At 41.3% G+C, this 22093-nt stretch overlaps 1 protein-coding gene across 8 annotated transcripts in view; it reads left to right on the forward strand.

Moving 5' to 3' along the window:
* SACS (sacsin molecular chaperone) overlaps positions 1-22093 on the forward strand; it is a 125767-nt gene that overhangs the window by 90230 nt on the left and 13444 nt on the right. For 4 of the 8 annotated variants that reach the window (XM_080662305.1, XM_080662301.1, XM_080662307.1 and 1 more), the window contains 4 exons: positions 6932-7078; positions 11100-12585; positions 13606-13697; positions 18977-19003. In XM_080662305.1, the coding sequence (XP_080518431.1) occupies positions 11135-12585; positions 13606-13697; positions 18977-19003 (1570 nt within the window). In that variant the 5' untranslated portion in view covers positions 6932-7078; positions 11100-11134. The remainder of the gene's footprint in view (positions 1-6931; positions 7079-11099; positions 12586-13605; positions 13698-18976; positions 19004-22093) is intronic. The other 4 variants (XM_080662304.1, XM_080662302.1, XM_080662303.1 and 1 more) reach the window with 1 other exon arrangement.

Raw genomic sequence — 22093 nt, forward strand, 5'->3', positions numbered from 1 at the left:
CCTACACTTTTTGATTGGAGCATTTAATCCATTTACATTCAGAGTTATTATTGATATGTACTGATTTATTGCCATTATATTTTTGTATGGCTAGGTTTCTCTCTCTCTTTCTTCTGCTCATTACAGCAGTCCCTTTAGCATTTCTTATAATGCTGGTTTGGTGGTGATGTACTCCTTTAGCCTTTTCTGGTCTGGGAAGCTCTTTATTTGACCGTCTATTTTGAATGAAGGCCTTGCTGGATATAGTAATCTTGGTCTCAGATCCTTGCTTTCCATTACCTTGAGTACTTCATGCCATTCCCTTTTGGCCTGTAGAGTTTCTGATGAGAAACAAATGTCAGCCTTATGGGAACTCCTTTGTAGGTAACAGTTTTCTTTTCTCTTGCTGCCTTTAAGATACTCTCTTTGTCTTTAATTTTTGGCATTTTAATTATGATGTGTCTGGGCATGGGCCTGTTTGGGTTCTTCTTGTTTGGGTTTCTCTGTGCCTCCTTAACTTGTGTGAGTTTTTCCTTAACCAGGTTAGGGAAGTTTTCTGCCATTATTTCTTCAAACACCTTTTCTATGCCTTTCTCCCTTTCTGCCTCTTCTTGCACACCTGCTATTCTAATATTGTTACATTTCCGTTGTCCCACAGCTCCCTTAAGCTGTCCTCCTGTTTTTTAATTGTTTTTTCTTTCTGGTTTTCTGATTGAGTGATATTTTCAACTCTGTCTTCTAATTCACTGATTTTATCATCAGGTTCCCCTAATCTGCTGTGTTTTCCTTCCAATGTGTTCTTTATTTGTGTTATGTCATTCTTTATCTCAGACTGTTCTTTTTTCATAGTTACTCTATCTTTTTTCATGCTGTTGAGCATTTTTACCATCATTACTCTGAACTCTGATTCAGATAAATTTCTTATCTCTGCTTCATTTATATCTTCTTCTGGAGAATTCTCTTGTTCTTTCATTTGGGGATTGTTTCTTTGTCTCCTCATTTTGGCTTTCTGTTTGGGTTTGTGACTATGAATTAGATAGATCTTCTACACCTCTTAATCTCTAGTGCAGGTCAGTGTTAAAGGCTGTTTCTGACTAATTAGATCAGGCTTAAACTCAAAGCCCCCAGGGGCCACCACTGCCTACAGACTGATAGGATGCCGACCTGAATTGCCCCCCAGGCAATTGTCCCCAGGTGTGCCGAGAGTTTTTTTCAACAGGGTGGGGCAGTTGCTACTGCCTGGAGGCTGATTGTTATTTTTAATCTCTTAAGTGGCCTCAGGGCAAGGTATTTTCTAATAGGATGTGTCATCTGTCTTCCCCCCAGGCAAGGCAAATGTCTATGTGGGAAAGATGTCCTCGTTGCATGAGGTAGTGACTCAGCCCTAGAAACTTAGGGTGTCTGCCTTCTGAGCTCTATCCCTCAAGTCCCCAGTCCTGGCTTCTGCCTTCACAGCTCCAGTCCACTTCACCCTCACTTTGCCAGAGCCCAAGTTGGGTGGCTCCACAGGGAATTTTGTGCATTGGCCCTTTAAGAGGGTGCCAGAATTTCCAGCCATCTCTCCCTGGCAGACAGTACCCCACTGCTTTTCACAGCCCAATATTATGTGGGTACCCTCCTCAGTTCTGGTGCTCTCTGCTGGGGGGCATAGCTTGGGGATTAGATCCCAGAGTTCTCAGTGGCAACCCCCCACAGCTGAGATATCTTTCCGGGACTTCAGTTGCTGTCTATGGGTGCCTGGCCAGCCCTTTCACACCTCTGCCCCCCCTACCAGTCTCTATGTAGTCTTCACTTTTGGTCCTCGAGTGTCAGGGTTCTCTCCTACGAGTTTTCTGTTGATTATTCAGGAAGTTTTTCTGTATTTTATTTGTAATATCAGTTTGTTCCTAGGAGCATCCACTTACTCTGCCACCATTTTTAAACCCCAAGCACACCCTTTTGATTAGGATAAATGTGGAGTATTTTAAAATTGATCTCAGGGATGGAGGCAGAGATTCAGTGAGACTCAAGTAGATTGGAGCAAAGGCAAAATATACAGCTTCTCTCTTCATTCCAGGATGAGTAAGATCAGAATTATACCTTGATTAAAAACCTTAAACAATATCTAGATTATACCTGCTAGATGCAGAAACCAGTTAAGAAGGCTATGTCTACCTGCCTGTCACCCAGGTCTCTACTTGCTGAAGAGGGCTTGTGTATGTGCATTGCCTGGTTATGATGCTGACAAGCCAGGGTGTGAGAAGAGCTCTGACAGCCAGCAGATAGGACAGTTCCACTTACAGAGTATTTTTCACCTGTTCCTTCTTTCTAGAGTTGCATTGATGTGTAGAATAGGGCAGTGGTCGGCAAACTCATTAGTCAACAGAGCCAAATATCAACAGTACAATGATTGAAATTTCTTTTGAGAGCCAAATTTTTTAAACTTAAACTTCTTCTAACGCCACTTCTTAAAAATAGACTCACCCAGGCCGTGGTATTTTGTGGAAGAGCCACACTCAAGGGGCCAAAGAGCCGCATGTGGCTCGCGAGCCGCAGTTTGCCGACCAAGGGGATAGGGAACAGTAGTTTTGACACTTTAAAAAACCGTGGAGGGTGGGGATGTGAGGAGGAATTCTTTATCATAGGAAATACTTTTTTATTTGAAAAAAAACACAAGCATCTATTATTTTATAATTTAACAAGTGTTTTATAAAAGTAGTCAGGCATCAAAAGGTCTGCTGCCCAGTTTTCTAGTTAACACCAGGAAGGAAGGGGTGGGCCTTCCTTCAGGCTGGCTGCTGTGCTTCATGGCTGGATTTCTAATTCCCTGCCGTGGATCTCATAGTTATGCTATTTTTTTCTAGATTCTGGCAAGAGGTTCATTTTCAGCCCTGGTGTTCAGTGTTGTGAGTTTTTGTGGTTGGTCCTTCTTTCTTTGTTGTCTTAGGTATTTTTAATGGGCATTTGGAGCAGGTAGAACCAGGCACTGCTTGCTAGATGCCATTTTTAACCCAGCTGGAATTAGCTGTTGCATTTATTTTATCAATATTCCTATAATGTTTATTTTGTTAATGATAAAGACTAACATTATCATATACTACTAATAATTATAACAGTAATAATATCTGACTTTTTTATGTGTCTTCTCAATGCTGCATGCTGAATCCCTCATCTGTATTGTCTCATTTGATCCTCAGCACTTTGTGGGCATATACTGTTCTCATCCTTATTTTACATGTGAGGAAACTGAGCCTTAATGGCTTTAGTTTTGCCTGAAGTAATAACATAGACTAGGTCTGATATTCAAACTTACCTGGCTCTAGAATCCACTTTAATCACTGTGTTCTTTCTTTGTCCTTCTCAAAAAAGCCTCAGCAGTTTTGGCTATTTTCCTATTCCTACTTTGACTATTTTACAAATAGCAGTCACACCATTTTTTTAAAACAACTATGTTTGGCCCACATCCACATATCTGTGCTTGATTTTATAATCACATGAGAAGAGGCTTCTGGGATTCTGGGATGTTCTCTATAATTAATTTGGATAGATGTTATACAGGTTTATTCACTTTGTAAGAATACATCAAACTGTACACTTAAAACTTGGTACTTTATTGTAGGTATAGGGTTAGGCAAAAGTAGGTTTATAATTTGTATAAAAAATAATACAATAGTTAATAAATAATAATATGAGAATTAACTCTGTGTTTCACATACTCACAATTGTAAAACTACTTTTCCCACCCCATGTACATTATACTTCAGTAATATTTTCAAAGAAAAATGTTCATTATTTTAAAGTATGATGAGTTACTATAGTTGAATATATTCAAAGAATATTAGAGATTCTGAATATAAATCTCAAAAAGTAGAGTTCTAAAAATATTTTGTGCAGAATTATAATTAAAACTTTTTAAAGGAACTACTTTAGAGACAGGGTGATATTCTTCTGATGTGCTTACTTAAAAATGTGTCACATTAAGGACTTTTTAAATTATACAAGTAGTGCCTTGTTTAGAAAAATACAGAAGCTGCCAAAAACAAACACTTACAAGATGATTATTGGATTATTGTTCACTTTTTGAAATAATCTACACTAATAAAAGAGAAATATGCAAATTTACCATCACTTCAAGACGCCCACCAGCCAATCAGGAGTGAGTATGCAAATTAACCCAACAAATATGGCGGCAGCCCCGCCCCCCAGCCACTCTGGGCCTCTGGGCAGCATGCATGCAGATGTGGAGCGGCCGGGCAGGGCGAGATGCCTGCTATGAGAGGGGGGTTGGGGGGCAGAGGGAGCTACAGGAGCAGCACTCTGGCTGGAGTAAAGACTGAAGGCTCCGGCCAGAGTGAAGATGGAAGGCGGTGGCCAGAGTGAAGGCCTGGGTCCCGGGTGGTGGAGGAAAACCGGTGCCGGCAGCCAGGGAAAGGAAGGCCTATTGCACAATTCTTCGTGCAATGGGCCTCTAGTCCTATCTAATAAAATATTAATATGCAAATTAACCATCACTCTGCTACACCCACAAGCCACGCCCACCAGCCAATCAAGAACGAGTATGCAAATTAACTCCAACGAAGATGGCTGCAGCCACAGAGCGAGCAGGAGGCTTGGGTTTCCCCAGCAATGGAGGAAGCCAAGCTTTCCACACACCCTGGCAGGCCCAGGCCTCCACTCAAGGCTACAAAGTTTCAATTATAGAAGATAAATAAATCCCAACAAAAATGGCTGCGGCCATGGAGCCAGCAGGAGGTTTGGCTCTGCTCCAGGCTACAAAGTTTCAATTATAGAAGATAAATAAATCCCAGATACCAGGGCCTCCGCTTGGGTCACCGGGGGCCATGGCTGGCCTGCAAACCACCACAGGCCCCTCACCCAGGCTGCCCCATGCCCCAAGGGAACCCCCACCCTGATCTGGGACACCCTTCAGGGCAAACCAGCTGGCCCCTAGCTGTGCACCAGGCCTCTATCCTATCTAATAAAAGAGTAATGTGCAAATTGACTGTCACTCCAACACACAAGATGGTTGCCCCTATGTGGTCAAAGATCCTGCCCCCATGTGAATACAAGATGGCCAGCAGGGGAGGGCAGTTGGGAGGGACCAGGCCTGCAAAGGAGGGCAGTTGTGGGCAATCAGGCCAGCAGGGGAGAGCAGTTGGGAGGGACCAGGCCTGCAAGGGAGGGCAGTTGGGGGTGATCAAGCCTGCAGGGAGGGCAGTTAGGGGTGACCAGGCCGGCAGAGGTGGGAAGTTGGGGGTGACTGGGCCTACAGGGAAGGGCAGTTGGGGGGGACCCAGGCCTGCAGGGGAGAGCAGTTGGGGGGACCAGGCCTGCAGGAGAGGGCAGTTAGGGGCAAACAGGCTGGCAGGGGAGCAGTTAGGCATCAATCAGGTTGGCAGGGGAGTGTTTAGGGGGTGATCAGGCTGGCAGGCAGAAGCAGTTAGGGGCAATCAGGAAGGCAGGCAGGCGAGCAGTTGGGAGCCAGCAGTCCTGGATTGTGAGAGGGATGTCCGACTGCCCGGTTAGGCCCGATCCAGGTAGGGGTCCCTGATTAGAGAGGGTGCAGGCTGGGCTGAGGGACACCCCCACCCCTGTGCATGAATATCATGCACCGGGCCTCTAGTCTATATATATAAAAGACTAAGCAACCGAATACTGAATGACCAAATGACCTGTTGACTGGTTGCTATGATATGCACTGACCACCAGAGGTCAGATGCTCAATGCAGGAGCTGCCCCCTGGTGGTCAGTGCACTCCCACAGCAGGAGCGCCACTCAGCTGACCAACCCATCCAGGCAGCCCACCAGCCTGGCGGCAGCCACTCACTCCCTTGGTAATCCTGTAGATCCAATCTCTGGAGAATGGGCCAGGCACCAATGGACTGGTGCCACCAGCATGATCCCAACAGTGCCACCCGCCTTCTGGAAATTGGCCTCAGGCACCATGGCCACTTCCCCTCCCTAGAGGCTTTGCAAGGAAGAAACTATATAAAAGCAGCCTCCATGTGGCTCCTAACAACTGGTGCGAATGTCAGTGGGATGGATTCAGATCCGAGCTGGTAAGGGTGTCCCACTGCCTGCCTGGAGGGCCAGTTGGGTCCTGCCCACCCCCTTCACCTGCCTTGGGATGAGCACCAGATGCAGGGCTAATGGCTGGTGAGCGCCGCTGTGGCAGCACGAGCCTCTCCTTATTAGGACTGACTGGGCACAAGTCCATGGCAGGCGCAGCAGGGCCAGGATGAGCAGGAGTGGCAGGCAGTGTTGGACTGCCAGTTTCGGCCCGATCCCTGCAGGCTACCCCGAAGGACCCTACCTGTGCATGAATTTGCACACTGGGCCTCTAGTATATTAATAAGGTTTCTTCAGATACCAGTAGAAAGTCTCCTTAGTATATTTATAAATAATCTCATTTGCAAAAAATAATTAATATTGAGAAACATATTTTACATAGTGATTAATTTCCTTGTTTGCCCTGTATTTTGAGTGTTTAAGTACCATAATACCCTTAATTTTTCCTTTAAAAATATTTTTATTGATTTCAGAGAAGAGAGAAGGAGAGAGAAATAGAAACATCAATGATGAGAATCATCGATAGGCTGTCTGCCTCTGCACACCCCACACTGGGGATCGAGCCCACAACCTGGGCATATGCCCTGACTGGGAATTGAACTGTAACTTCCTGGTTCATAGGTTGATGCTCAACCACTGAACCATGCCAGCTGGGCTAATTTTTCCTTTTCGAATTTTTGGTCAACAGTGCTATATTCCTTCTGCTGGTAATTTTTACCATTAATTTGTTCTTTATTTTTATTCTGAAAACAGTTGGCATTATAATGCAGAATTCAGTCATTTCCATTCACTTCTTTTCATCTTCCCATCAAATAAGCAACTTTATGTGGAGGAAGTTCTTAAAAGAGCTGAATACCTTAGCATACTTCTTTCTGAATATGTGCATGTGCATTTTAACATTCAGGGTCAGCTCTCTATGTATACAACAATGCAGTTTTCACCCCAGAGGACTGGCATGGTATTCAAGAAATAGCAAGAAGCAGGAAGAAGGACGACCCTTTGAAGGTTGGAAGATTTGGAATTGGCTTCAATTCGGTCTATCACATAACAGGTATAGTATTCGGTTTCAATCTTGATATTGAAAATTGTTTTAGCCTGTAGTTTGTCATTTATTTGGTTAACTTCAGATGATGCTGTTTTAAAAAGTATTTTTTTTTCTAATTTTTTTCTGTCAGTGGTAAGAAGTGTGTCAATGAAATATCTGTGTTTTGAGTTTTCAGAAGTTACCATGGTAACTGTATCAAAGCTTCATCATATGATGCTGAAAGTTAATGTCATTATAATACAGTGTAATCAGTGTAATATATTAAGTCATTTTATATGGGGTTTGAAATGTAGCTCTTGAAATGCTTACACAAAATTGTTACTCTGAAATATTTTACACTGGAAATGTTTGAGTCAGGCAAACCAATTCTCACATTGCCCCGGCCCACGGGGCAGCAACGAGGGCACACAGGAACCACCTAAGAGAATGAAACATACAAGGAACTCGAAGAACGGAGGCAAGACAAGGTTCCTGATCAAGCCTCGTTTTTTTATTCGAGTGTTGCGGTATATAAGCACTCAGGAGGGGAGGGGTAGGATAAGGAGTTGCCATGGGATGATTGGTTGGGGACTGGGTATCTGTCCTAGCTGATTGGTTATTCTGATGTGGGGGGGTTCTTCTGGCCCTTGGGCGTGCGGGCTTTCTTTGTCCTTGCTCTTTGTCCTTGCTCAATCAGGAAGTAGGGCTGACCAGGAAGTAAGACCAAACTGCTTTTATGGCTCCCAGCATCACATACTCTTATACATATTTTTAAATACCAGGAGGTTAAGGAGCAAAATGTAATATTTAATGGTATCAAATAACTGACAGAGTAAAGATCTTTGAGGTGATTCTGGTTTCTCTACATTTTTCTCATAAAAATTTTGTCTCGAACCTATGAGTATTTTAAAGATTACTATGAAATCATGTTTTGAATCTAGAAAGAATATGAGGTTTCTGGTTCATAGTTACAACAGGAAATACATGAAACTTAGGATAGACATCTCTAAGTGTATATAGCTATCCTTCCAGAATCAAAGCTCTCAGTATTTACTACAGTTTGTAATAAAAAAATATATATATGGAATTGGCCCTCATTATAGTTTAGTTTCAAATTGTTTTTGCATTTTGAACTTGCAGGAGGAAAGATTGGGTTGGCAGAGACATAACTATAGCTAGGATGATAACAAACTTTATCATCCAAACTGGGACACTCATGAGAATATATTATCAACTGGCTTAAACTAGAATGGCCCCTGATGAGTGGGACATAGGGTCACCCTCACTATAGCCCAATTTTAGTAAGCCTATATTTTTGTATTGCATTTACATTATTATATATTGTATAATATTGTATTAAGTCATATTACTTATATAATACAATTAATTCATAAATTACAATTTTATATTACTACTAGAGGCCCGGTGCATGAAATTCGTGCACGGGAGGGGGGGTCCCCTCAGCCCAGCCTGCAATCTGGAACCCCTTGGGGGATGTCCAACTGCCGGTTTAGGCCTGATCCCGGGAATTGGGCCTAAACCTGCAGTCAGACATCCCTCTCACAATCCTGGACCGCTGGCTCCTAATTGCTCACCTGCCTGCCTGCCTGCCTGGTTGCTCCTAACTGCCCCCCCCCTGCTGATCTAATTGTCCCTCATTGCCTCTGCGTGCCAGCCTGGTCACCCCCAACTCCCCCCTCCCTGCCAGCCTGGTTGCTCCTAACTCCCCCCACTCCCCCCGCTGGCCTGGTCACCTCTTACTGCCCCCCCTGCCAGCCTGGTCATCCCCAACTGCCCCCCTCTGCCAACCTGGTCGCCCCTAACTGCCCCCTCCTGCCGGCCTGGTAGCCCACAACTGCCCCTACCCACCAGCCTAGTCGCCCCTCACTGCCCCCCTCCCACCAGCCTAATCGCCCCCAACTACCTCCCCTGCCGACCTGGTCACCTCCTACTGCCCCCTCTGCTGGCCTAGTTACCCCCAACTGCCTCCCCTGCTGGCCTGATCACCCCGAACTGCCCCCCCCCACCGGCCTGGTCGCCCCTCACGGCCCCCCTGCCAGCCTGGTTGCCCCACGCAGCCTGCTATTCAGTCATTTGGTTGTAACTCACTAACCTCCCTGCTGGCCTGGTCGCCCCACGCAGCCTGCTTGTTCAGTCATTTGGTCATCCCTCACTAACCTCCCTACCGGCCTCTTGTGAGAGTGTGACGGTCGATTTGCATATTACCTCTTTATTATATAGGATCACACATGAATATTAATGTTCATGTGTTAAACTATTTGAATATTACCCCTCAGATCAGTTTTTAATTATGGGGCACATATGTGAATGGCATAAGTGTGGAGACTGTTGTACAAGAATGAATTGTTTAGTCAGAGTCTGGCAGATTGCCAGTATATGCATCTCCCTCTAGATTTGTTCCCCATTTGAGAATGATCACATTTAAGTGCAGTAGTATTAACTGGAGTGCTGTTCTCTAATCTAAGGATTTGTGAAGGTCATGGGTCATGCTGTACAATTGTCAGACATCTCCCTGGCATAATCTTAATAATGGGAGTGTGTACACAGTCTATGGACGAGGGTGTCACAGACCACACTTTTGATCGATTTAGCAGCTAGGTTTGTGGATGTAACATTTCTTGCTTTAAATACCTGAGAGTTTAGGAGTTGATGGTTGTGACAACTGAGCCTGCAGTTGATGACAATAAATATTAAAGTTGGACTTCATTGGAGTTGCATCATGCATGAAGGTTAGGTGCTATAGTCAGCATGAGAGGCAAAACATCCAGATTACCCTCGGGAAGTCCTTAAAGGCACCATGTTGAAGGATTTCTCACAATACAGTAGTTCTGACATGTCTCATTTTTCTGCCAGTGTTTAAATATTACTTTGCCTTTGGTTAAAGAACAGGTGAAGCAATTGATATCAATTTAGTGGTCATGCTATACAAAAAATGTGTCTGGAAGCACTACCCTTAGGTTCAGTGTGGTGAGATGCTCCCAACCTGAGGGGCACATCTATTGTGAGAAGCATAGGGATGCACATCAACTGAGGGAACTCATTTCAACACTCACTTAAGGTCAGATGCTTACTGAGTAATTTGGTGGCAGAATTTTTCCTGTTATTTCTCTGCCTCTCTTCCTTCAGAGAATCTACCATTGAAGTTTTCATTTTGAGCATAGATGCAACTCTGTTCTGTTTAATTGGGTTCACATGGCTGTGGGGTTGAGTGTAGATATCCAATGACTCAACATATTTTAATTGTTTAATAAGTGTTGGAAGATATATCTTAGGTTTTCATAATAATCATGTAAAATCTTTATGCTGTTACTTATTGAATCAAGAGAGAAATCATTATTTTTCATGTTCAAAGAATTATATTTTTGTGCTAAATTTAGTTTTTTTCTTTAGATAAATCTATTTTGGAGTCACTTTATGGCTTATGCTTTTTCATGTGTAATATTTTTATTTTTTATTTAAATTAAAATTTGAAAACAAATTTTTAAATTTTATTTTATTGTTTAAAGTATTACAAATAGTAGTACATATGTCTCCTTTTTTATCCCCATTGACCTCCCCCTAGCCTCTCTTACCCTCTTCTGGCATATGCCATTTCTCCCCCGCCCCTTCCCCCCCGCCCCAGTGTCTTGTGTCCATTGGTTATGCTTATATGCATGCATACAAGTCCTTCGGTTGATCTCTTACTTCCTCCCCACCCTCCCCTACCTTCCCGCTGTAGTTTGACAGCCTGTTCAATGCTTCTTTGCCTCTGTATCTATTTTTGTTCATCAGTTTATAATGTTCTTTATATTCCACAAATGAGTGAGATCATGTGGTATTTATCTTTCACCGACTGGCTTATTTCACTTAGCGTAATGCTCTCCAGTTCCATTCATGTTGTTGCAAATGGTGTAATATTTTTATAGTAATTATGCATTGTAAGTATAATTATAACTGTCCATTAAACTTCAGAGTTGATCATGACTGCTTAACATTTATTTATTTATTTATTTATTTATTTATTTATTTATTTATTTATTTTTTACAGATGTTCCTTGTATTTTTAGTGGTGACCAGATTGGGATGTTGGATCCTCACCAAACACTTTTTGGTCCACACGAATCAGGTCAATGTTGGAATCTCAAAGATGACAGCGAAGAAATTAGTGAACTTTCAGACCAATTTGCGCCATTTATTGGCATTTTTGGAAGCACCAAGGAAATGTTTATAAACGGCCATTTTCCAGGAACATTTTTCCGTTTTCCTCTTCGCCTACAACCTTCCCAGCTTAGTAGTAACCTCTACAATAAGCAAAAGGTTCTTGAGTTGTTTGAATCTTTTAGGGCAGATGCAGACACAGTGCTGCTGTTTCTGAAAAGTGTGCAGGATGTCTCCTTACATGTTCGAGAAGCTGATGGAACAGAGAAACTAGTGTTTAGAGTGACTGCTAGTGAGAATAAGGCCCTGAAACAGGAACGGCCAAATTCTGTCAAGATTCTGGAAACTGCTATAAGTAACTATTGTAAAAAGATTCCAAGCAATAGCATAACCTGTGTAACATATCATATAAATATAGTTTTAGAAGACGAGAGTATGAAGGACACACAAAAGACATCTTGGTTGGTGTGTAACAGTGTGGGTGGGCGAGGAATTAGTAGTAAACTTGATTCTTTAGCTGATGAATTGAAATTCATCCCAACCATTGGAATAGCTATGTCTTTATCAAACCAAGATGATGAAGAAAAAGGAGCAACATCTGATTTCTCAGGAAAAGCATTTTGTTTTCTTCCCTTGCCTCCTGGCGAGGAGAGTAAAACGGGCCTTCCAGTTCACATCAGTGGGTTCTTTGGCCTGACTGACAATCGCAGAAGCATAAAATGGAGAGAGTTGGACCAGTGGAGAGATCCGGCTGCCTTATGGAATGAATTTCTGATCATGAATGTTGTCCCTAAAGCCTATGCTACTCTGATCTTAGATTCTATAAAACGCCTGGAGTCAAAGAGGAGCTCCGATTTTCCCTTGTCAGTTGACATAATCTATAAGCTGTGGCCTGATGTGAACAAAGTCAAGGTGCACTGGCAACCAGTGTTAGAGCCTCTATTCAGCGAGCTGTTCCAGAATGCAGTTATTTATTCTATTAGCAATCACTGGGTCAAGTTGGAGCAGGCTTACTTCTCAGAACTTGATGAAAGTTTGGAACACACAAAGACTGTGCTCAACTACCTCCATAGCTCAGGAAAGCAGATTGCCAAGATACCAGCGAATCTGGCTGCAGCCGTGCAGCTCACTGCCTCCAGTGAGAAACCTGTGCGGAAGGTGACACCTGCGTGGGTGCGGCAGGTGCTGAGGAAGTCTGTACACCTGGGTAGTGCTGAAGAAAAGCTTCACCTCTTAGAATTCGTGCTGTCTGACCAAGCTTATAGTGAACTGCTTGGGTTGGAGCTGCTACCTTTACAAAATGGAAATTTTATTCCCTTCTCCTCATCTGTATCAGATCAAGATGTTATTTATATTACCTCAGAAGACTATCCAAGGTATAGACCACACTTTTAAAAATATGGATTTACTCTTAGAGACTCCTGTCCCTGCTCACATTTACAGTCCTTTATTATGAAATTCATCCATTATCAATGTAGATTTTATAAGACTTTTGCAGAAATATAATACTTTTTAAAATACGAATGGATACATTTTTACATCCTAAAGTGAAACTATTCACTTTTATCAGTTAAATTATCCGAGGCCTGGCCCTATCTGGTTTGGCTCAGTGGATAGAGCGTCAGCCTGCGGACTGAAGGGTCCCGGGTTCGATTCCGGTCAAGGGCATGTACCTTGATTGCGGGCACATCCCCAGTGGGGGGTGTGCAGGAGGCAGCTGATCGATGTTTCTCTCTCATTGATGTTTCTAACTCTCTATCCCTTTCCCTTCCTCTCTGTAAAAAGCAATAAAATATATTTAAAAAAAAAATTATCCAAGGCCTGGCCAAGTAGCTCAGTTGGTTAGAGCATCATCCACATATGCCAAGGTTGTGTGTTTGATCCCTGGTCAAGGCACATGCAAGAATCAACCAATGAATGCATAAATAAGTGTAACAACAAATAAATGTTTCTCTTTCCCCACACCTTCCTCTCTCTCTAAAATCAATTTGTAAAAAAGTTACCTTAGCAATTTTTTTCAGAAATTTTAATAATAAAATGGTTATTAAGTGCAAATAATAATTAAGATTTGTCAATGAATTACTTTATGAAATTTAAATGAATTAAAATAGTTAAGTAATTCTTTATAGCTAAGGATGTATATTGGCATTTCAGAAGATAAAATTAATTTTATCCTGAGATGCTTATAGAGTATTTCTGGGTATGCATGTGGTGCATGATGCCCTCATGGTTTAAAGTGAAGGCTCATTAATATTTGATCAAAAAGTATTGCTGTGTGATTTGATATGTGCATTCATTTATATAAAACAGTACATTTAATTGGCTTGAAATTATTTAATTACTTTATTTTAGAATTGTTAGAAGATTATAATTGCTGTGATCCTTTTGCTTTTTAGGTCCCTTTTCCCAGGTCTTGAAGGAAGACTTATTTTGGATAACTTGAAGCCTCACCTTCTAGCTGCTTTAAAGGAAGCTGCCCAAACCCGAGGTATTATAGTCTAGCTTTTTAAAAATAAACCTATTTATAAAAAACTAGAGGCCCAGTGCATGAATTCATGCATGGGTGGGGTCTGGCCAGCCTGGTCCCAATCAGGGCGGATCAGGGGAGGAGGAGATGGCAGGAGGTTGGCCAGCCAGCCTGCCCCAATTGGGGCCCATCAGGGCTAGGCTGGCTGGGGGAAGGGGCCACAGGTGATTGGCTGGTGGGCCCCACCCCCAATTGGGGTTGGGGGGCCGATTGGGGGTGGGGCCAGCCATGGGGAGGGGCTGTGGGCAGTGGGCCAGCCAGCCCCACCCCCAAATGGGATGAGGGGTGTAGATTGGGGCCAATGGCCTGGGGGAGGAACCATGGGTGTTTGGCCGGAGGCCCTGCCCCTGATTGGCGTGGGAGGGACCTATCTGGAGTGGGGCCAGGCAGGGGGAGGGTCTGCAGGAGGTTGACCAGCCAGCCCCACCCCCTATTGGGGTAGGGGCTGTGATAAGGGGTGGAGTGGCTGGGGGGGGGGGGTGTCTGCAGGAGGCTGGCCAGCCAGCCCCACCCCCTGTTGGGGTAGGGGGGGCGGCAATCAGGGGCAGGGCCAACCAGGGGAAATGCAGACAGATAAAATGAACTCACAACAGTGTCAGGAAAAGGGACTCCTGGGGCCCTAGCAAAGGATGGATATCCTTTATTAAAAATTCTTTTTAGGAAAAGACAGAATAGTTTGGGGGAAAAATTATTATGGTTCTAAATTTGATATTATCTTGCAACTTTTGCAAGCATCCTTTCCCTTCTAAGACTATTGCCGGAACTTTTTCTAAGTTAGATATTGTCTTGAAAATTCTGGTTTTATTTCACTGGTTAAGGTTGTAAAGCATATTATTTGTGATGTGTCTTTTATAGCATACTAGAGGCCTGGTGCACAAAATTTGTGCACTGGGGAGAAGGGGAGTCCCTCAGCCTGGCCTGCGCCCTCTCGCAGTCCAGCATCCCTCAGGGGATGTCTGATTGCCGGGGACTGTGAGGAGCAGGCCTAAGCCAGCAGTCCGACATCCTTAGTGCTGCCGTGGAGGCAGGAGAGGCTCCCACCACCGCTGCTGTGCTCGCCAGCCATGAGCCTGGCTTCTGGCTGAGTGGCGCTCCCCCTGTGGGAGCGCATTGACCACCAGGGGGCAACTCCTGTGTTGAGCATCTGCCCCCTAGTGGTCAGTGTGCGTCATAGCGACCAGTCATCTGCCGTTAGGTTGATTTGCATATTATTCTTTTATTATATAGGATGCTATTTTCAAAGGTAATGACAGAAGGAAAAGTTGTAATGATTGTACATCTTAATTCATTTAAATATAAACTAAAGGAATTGGAATGGGGGAGGCAAATTAAGGGTGGAATCAAAGTGAGACTAAAGGAAAATGAATATATAAATACTGTTTACCATAAGGAATCTGTAACTATGAGGTAGTAACTGTGACATTGATGGAAATTGTCATCTTCAAGTAGCTTTTTGGGAGTCTGAATATGCATTCCTATAACTCTGCCATTGTTTGCTCCAAAGTTTTACAAATTGTTATTTTTCAAATTTGTTACAATATTCTGGTATAAAAACTTTACATTGAAATATAATATGCAGCTGAAACCAGTTTGGCTCAGTGGATAGAGCGTCGGCCTGTGGACTGAAAGGTCCCAGGTTCGATTCCGGTCAAGAGCATGTAACTTGGTTGCGGGCACATCCCCAGTAGGAGGTGTGCAGGAGGCAGCTGATCGATGTTTCTCTCTCATCAATGTTTCTAACTCTCTATCTCTCTCCCTTCCTCTCTGTAAAATATCAATAAAATATATTTTTAAAAAAAATAAAAAAATATATAATATGCATACAAAAAGGTATACATATTATAAATGTAAGCTTAATGAAATTTTGCAAACTGAAAACACCTAGATAAAAAAAAACAAGATCGCCAACACACAGAAACTCCTCCCATTCCTTTTTCAGTCCTGCTCACTCAGGGGTAACCATGATCCTGACTTTTAATCGCACTGATTAAATTCAACTAGTTATTTGTTCTATCTATAAAAGGAATCAAACAGTATGTACTCTTTGTGTCTGCTTCTATTACTTTAATATTTGTGACGTCATCAAGGTTTTTGCATGGAGTTATAGATCTTCCTTTATTATTGCTGTGGTATTTCATTGTGCAATGTATTACCTTCTTTTGAAGAGAATATTTTTGTTAATGGCCAATAGTTTCTGAGGTGGATATGAATTTAGAAATCTGCCAAAACTTATTAAGAACTAGTCAGGTAGAAAGGGTAAAGGCCAACAGAATAATACTGTGCTTTTACTCAAAGATTTTTAAATGTCCCGTGGCACAAGGAATGGCAACCACTTGCTTTTCTAGCCTTAGGTGGATGGGGTGCCTGTTGTTATATTTTTAGGGATGAGTTAAAATATATATAATAACTTAGGTAATTTGATATCTTTATAGAGTTGAGTCTTCCCACTTTGTATGTCTTCATTTTCTCATCTAGTGTGGATTCTGATTTGCTATTTTGGGATTATTTCATTCTCAGTATATTTTGTCTCTGGCTGTTGGTTAATGTTTTTTGAACTCTTACACTAGATGGGATGTCTTCACTGTTTTGTTTGTCATCCATAATGTGTGGCTTGGTTCTCCAGGAATTCTCTTCATGTTCACTTTTTTAAAACCTTGATTTAAGTGTTAGGCTACCATTCTTATGATTATTTAATAATCTTTTTCAATATTTTTATTTGGCTATATGGGTGATAGGTAACTGTGTCCTGGGCATCTTCCTTGTTATTTTTATACTAGAGGCCCAGTGCAAAAAATCCGTGAATGTGGGGGGTTGTCCCTCAGCCCAGCCTGTACCCTCTCCAATCTGGGACCCCTCTGGAGATGTCCATCTGCCGGTTTAAACCAGCAGTCGGACATACCTCTCACAATCTGAGACTGCTAGCTCCCAACTGCTTGCCTGCCTGCCTGCCTGATTGCCCCTAACCGCTTTTGCCTGCCAGCCTAATCACCCCCTAATCACTACCCTGCCAGCCTGATCGATGCCTAACTACTCCCCTGCCGGTCCGATTGCCCCCAACTGCCCTCCCTGCCAGCCCAATCGCCCCCAACTGCCCTCCCCTGCCAGCCCAGTCACCCCCGACTGCCCTCCCCTGCCAGCCCGGTTTCCCCCAACTGCCCTCCCCTGCCAGCCCGGTTTCCCCCAACTGCCCTCCCCTGCCGGCCTGGTTGCCCCTAACCATCCTTCCCTGCCAGCCTGGTTGCCCCTAACCACCTCTGCCTTGGCCCCACACCGTGGCTTTGTCCAGAAGGACATCCGAAAGGATGTCTGGAAGACGTCCAGTCTATCTGGTCTGATTAGCATATTATCCTTTTATTAGTATAGATGTGATGATGTCCTGTATTATATAGGATCATTAGTTAAAAAAAAAAAAAGAAATTTTGTTCCAGACAAAAATTACTTTATTACCATGAACAATTTTAATATTTTGGGAGCACTAGAATATAGGGGCTGATGGGGACCCAAAAAAAATGGCCCTGGCTTTCCTTTTCTGAGATCTGAGTTAGTAAAGATACACAGAAAGGGGTCCAGCAGGTAGATGTAAAAATCACTGGTGTGTTACTGATAATTCTGGTGTTGGAGATCATTACTCATGTCAGGCAGTGGGCTTCTATAATTCAACTCCAGAATTAAACCGATTAGCACAGCCATCTAGTCTCAGGCAGCACTGTAATACCACAGGCTTCCTTATGGAGGAGCTGCCCTCAGAAGGAGACTTCTGAGCAGGCACAGATTCTCTCTATTTACTTACCAATCAGACATGTCATGCCACTTGCTGGAGTGGTGCGGAAGGAGGGATTAGTGAATGTGGGAGAGGGAAGCTGAGAGTATTATATTTATGGAGCTCCCTTCATATGGTAGGAAACATCACAAATATTTGACATTTTTTGCTCTAATGATTATGCAGTTATTTTGTTGACACAAAGCACTGTGGACTTCCATTTACTGATTATCAGTAAAAAACTGGCCAGTTTTGAAAGTAGTGCTACATAAAATTAAAACCTGTTTTTTCCTCTGCAATAGTTACTTCTCTAATTCTATAGCTCAAACAAAATCTGTCTCATTATTTTGATAGTTTTACCTTTTACTTGTATCACATTAAAAATCGTAAGCTAAATATTAAGTTATTGCTTGTATTTTTCCCCAAACTCTATTGCTCCTTTCCCTTTAGCAATTAGGCAAGCATGTTTCAGTCTTCCTCATTTTGGGGAAAACAAAACAAACCTTGACTTTGATTCCCTTTCTTACATTCTGTCATAGTCCAGCTTCTAGAAGGAGTAGTGTATGCTTATGGTCTATGTGGTAGTCTCCTTTATCCATGGTTTCGCTTTCCAGGGTTTCAGTTACCTATGGTTCAGTAGCCACCTCAGTTATCAGATAGACTATCACAGTGCTGTGTTCAAGTAACCCTTATTCTACTCTATAATGGCCGCAAAGCACAAGAGTAGTGATGCTGGCAAGTCAGGCCGGCAGTCGGACATCCCTCTCATAATCTGGGACCGCTGGCTCCTAACAGCTCACCTGCCTGCCTGCTGATCACCCCTAACCACTCTGCCTGCCTCTCTGATCACCCCTAACCCCTCTGCCTGCCTGCCTGATCACCTCTAATAACCTCTGCCTGCCTGATTGCCCCTAACCCCTCTGCCTGCCTGCCTGCCTGATGCCCCTAACTGCTCCCCTGCTGGCCTGATAGCCCCTAACCGCTCTCTCCTGCTGGCCTGATCACCCCTAACCACCTCTGCCTTTGCCCCACACCGTGGCTTTCTCCAGAAGGACATCCAGAAGGATGTCTTCCAGTCTATCCGGTCTAATTAGCATATTATCCTTTTATTAGTATAGATGTGATGATGGCCTATACAAAAAGCCCATTGGGAGCTTATTAAATGACTTTATTTCTATTGTTGAAATGTAATTTGGACATATAAAGTACATATTCCTTTCTTTGCTTTCTTTCTAAACTAAGATTTTTTGACCATATATAGCTGAGATTTACTTTGCATTAAAATACATCTTTAAATCTAAAATGTAAAATTTGCTATGTTTGGAATTTTGTTTATGGCTTTTGTTTTACATAATGATATATTAAGACAAACAATGTTAATACAAAACAGTATTATCTTAAGATACAGACTAATTTCTGTAATCATCATGTGAAAATTGTGACAATTCTTTTTTTAAGAAAAGATTTAATTACATTCTAGCACAACAGCTTCTCTGGGGATATTCAGGTATGATAACTGTCTAAATGTTGTGTTCATTTGTAGCCTGATGTTTTTGTTCATTTGATTCTTTGAATCATATTTTTTCATTTACCTAAGTAGACAGAAATTATATCAACACTTTTTTTCTAGTGTTAATAACTATTAAAGGAGAGAGGAAACTACACTGATATAGGTACATAGGTGGTGGTTATATATACCACAATAAAACCATATTTAAATGGCTTGGAATCATTCATTTCATAAAACATTTAGTTTCAAATGAAAGCATTATGCGGAAATCTGTATTTCAAGTTGTGATATTTAGTGGGAAAGTACAAGAGTGAACATACCTCTGTTATATGATACCAATAAATATTGAGATTATAAAGGGTTGAGAGGCATCAGTTCTGGATCAGTGAAGGGAGGGAACCTTACGGCTTAGTGTCCTGAAGAGGGGAATAGCAGAGGAAAATTACAGTGGCTAAGACAGCTTTATTAGGAACAATTGGCTGATCACTCTTACAATGCCTCATGTGTCATTTTGTTGACTGCCCTTTTTTAAAAATAAAAGGTTTTTTACTTAACCTGTATTATTTTTCTCTTAGTTCATTTTTTACGTGGAAAATTAGAAGGTACAAGATTTGCTTTACAGAAATTTTTGGTGAAAAATGCGTTTGGAGTCAATCTATTATTTGAAGCAGGCTACACCTATATAACAATTAATTTAGAAAATAAGCTATTGTTATACTGATAATTCATACAAAGATTAAATTTGGTTTCTAGCTTGTATTAAAAAGTAGCTTAGCATTTACAACTATTATTATTATATATTCTTAAACTTTATTTAATATATCATTTTTAAGGTGTCATCAAAGAGGAAAACAAAATCTCATTAAGAGTGGGCTGCATACATAGTTCTCACCTACCCTTAGGCTCTGGTTATATGAGTGAGCTCCCAGTTGTTGCTGCACTCCTATTCAAGACAAAAAGAAGGAAGGCAGCCGCAGTGTGCTGATTTACTAAGATTTGACCCCTAGTGCTATTTTTTTAACCACCTCCATGTGCCTCATCCACATTAGAATGGAAGTTTCTGCTGGACCCACAGTGCGTGCCATGCTGCCCCTACTCTTGTGCAGTGCCAGGAGCTTAGTAGGCAGGAGGCTTTCCTTTCCTTCTTTGGTTTGGTCTTTTTCTTTTCCTTTTTGTTTTTTTGAAGATTTGACTTCAAACAGCTAGATTTGACCTACTGTTTACCATTTAATCGAACCTTCACTTTATCTCCTATGTGTTTAAAAGAGATTTGGATATCTCCACACAATGGAGCATTGTTAGAACTCATCAGCGATCAAAGCTGCCATTGCCACTTTCTCTACAAAAAAAGTATAAAAAAACTGTTGCTGTACTTACAGTCTTGGGTCATCAGAGTAGTCAGCTAGCTGTAACTCTGAAAGAGTCTGGTCAGGTATAATAAACTCCTAGCTCATAAAAGTAATAAGGACTGCGATTTTCTGGTTAAGTAAATTTTGGGGTCTATAGTATTCTGTTTCCATCCATGTTGAAAAATCATTTCCAAAGTTAGTACTGAGCATAAACACATAAATAAATGTATACAACAAAAAACAGTGCAGTCTTTCATTCAGTACGTTGTTGTTATTACTTTAAATTGAAGAGTAGTTTAAAGCAGAAATTACTCTTAGAAGAGTTCTTTCTAAATTAAATAATCATATATAATAATAGTTTAGATAAAAGCTTTCTGTCTCTAGGAACACTTTCAGTTCTGTATAGTTAACTACTTTTGACAGTGCTGATAAATTTAAAGGCAAAGCCACAAACACATAATCATTTATTACAAAGCTAAAAGATATTTTGCTGATACTGTTAGAGGTGCTTTGTAATTTCAATGACTTTCTAAACCAGGACATGAAGACTTTTTTCTGGTTAACATTTACAATTTAGAGTTAAAAAACTTTATAAAGTCTTAAATACAAAATAAATAGAAATTAGAACTTCAGATTGAATTGACTTAGGTACTTAGAATTGTGTCTTACTACATTTTCTCTCTCCTTTATTTTCTATTATGTGTTTTAGTTCAGCATGACTGGTGTATTAATCGCATGTGTGGGGTGTGTTCTTTTATTGGCATTTTGTTTATATGTCAATATTATATAATGTTTCTGAAGGTAGGCATGTCTTTTATAAATTGTCAAATTTCATGCATGGATATTGGATAGAATTATTTTAAAAATGCATTACTTGGCAATTATTAACCTAGAACATAGTGTGGTGAATATTTAATTTTTTTGTTTGCTGAGAGTTGTGCACTTTAATTTTTAAGTCGTTTTTGTATCTTTGGTGTTATATCTTTGCATTTCTTGTGATTTGGATATTCTATTTTGTTAATTCAGTAAGCATTTGTTTAAAACATTGTTGTTAAAAATTAATTATAAAAATTATATTTTAATGGGGCTTATCAACCAAGGAGTCTATATTAATCAGATTTCTGATAAAACTTTATTTCTCAAATATTACTACTTGATTTACCCTAAATCATAAAATGTAGAAACTGAAAATATTCAGAATTTGGGAATTTATAGCTTCCAAAAGTTGTAAGACTGTGCCCTTGCTTAAACTTCCATGGCAGTAATTTTAAAATGTCTATTGTAACATGAAAGATAACTTTTTGGACAAAGGTAAAGTTGTCTTCCTGATGTGTAAGCCTGTGAAATAAGGGTGTTAAAATATGATGCTATACAGAAATTTCAAGGTGCTTGAGCTGTGCCCTCTTTTACATCTTTTTTCAAAATTAGTCTTTCAAGAGTCTAGAAATTATATGTACACAGGGAGAAAATGATGTTAGTTTTCCATAGGATTGAATTTAAGATATTTCTTATTTCCCTATGTAAGCAAATATATATCTATAGGTAAATAGTGTTATTTCAAAATTTTGTTCCTTCTGGTGTTATAAATACTCTGAATCACAAAATACACTTAGAAATAAAATGTTAATTTCTAGACCAGTGGTTAAAGTTATGAATATGCTCCTTACTTGGGCATATATATATATGGAACAGTCTTGAGACCTAGAACCTCATCCTCATTTTTTTTCCGGATGAGAGC

Source organism: Plecotus auritus (genome assembly GCF_963455305.1).
Source record: "Plecotus auritus genome assembly, chromosome: 3".
Lineage (NCBI taxonomy): Eukaryota > Metazoa > Chordata > Mammalia > Chiroptera > Vespertilionidae > Plecotus > Plecotus auritus.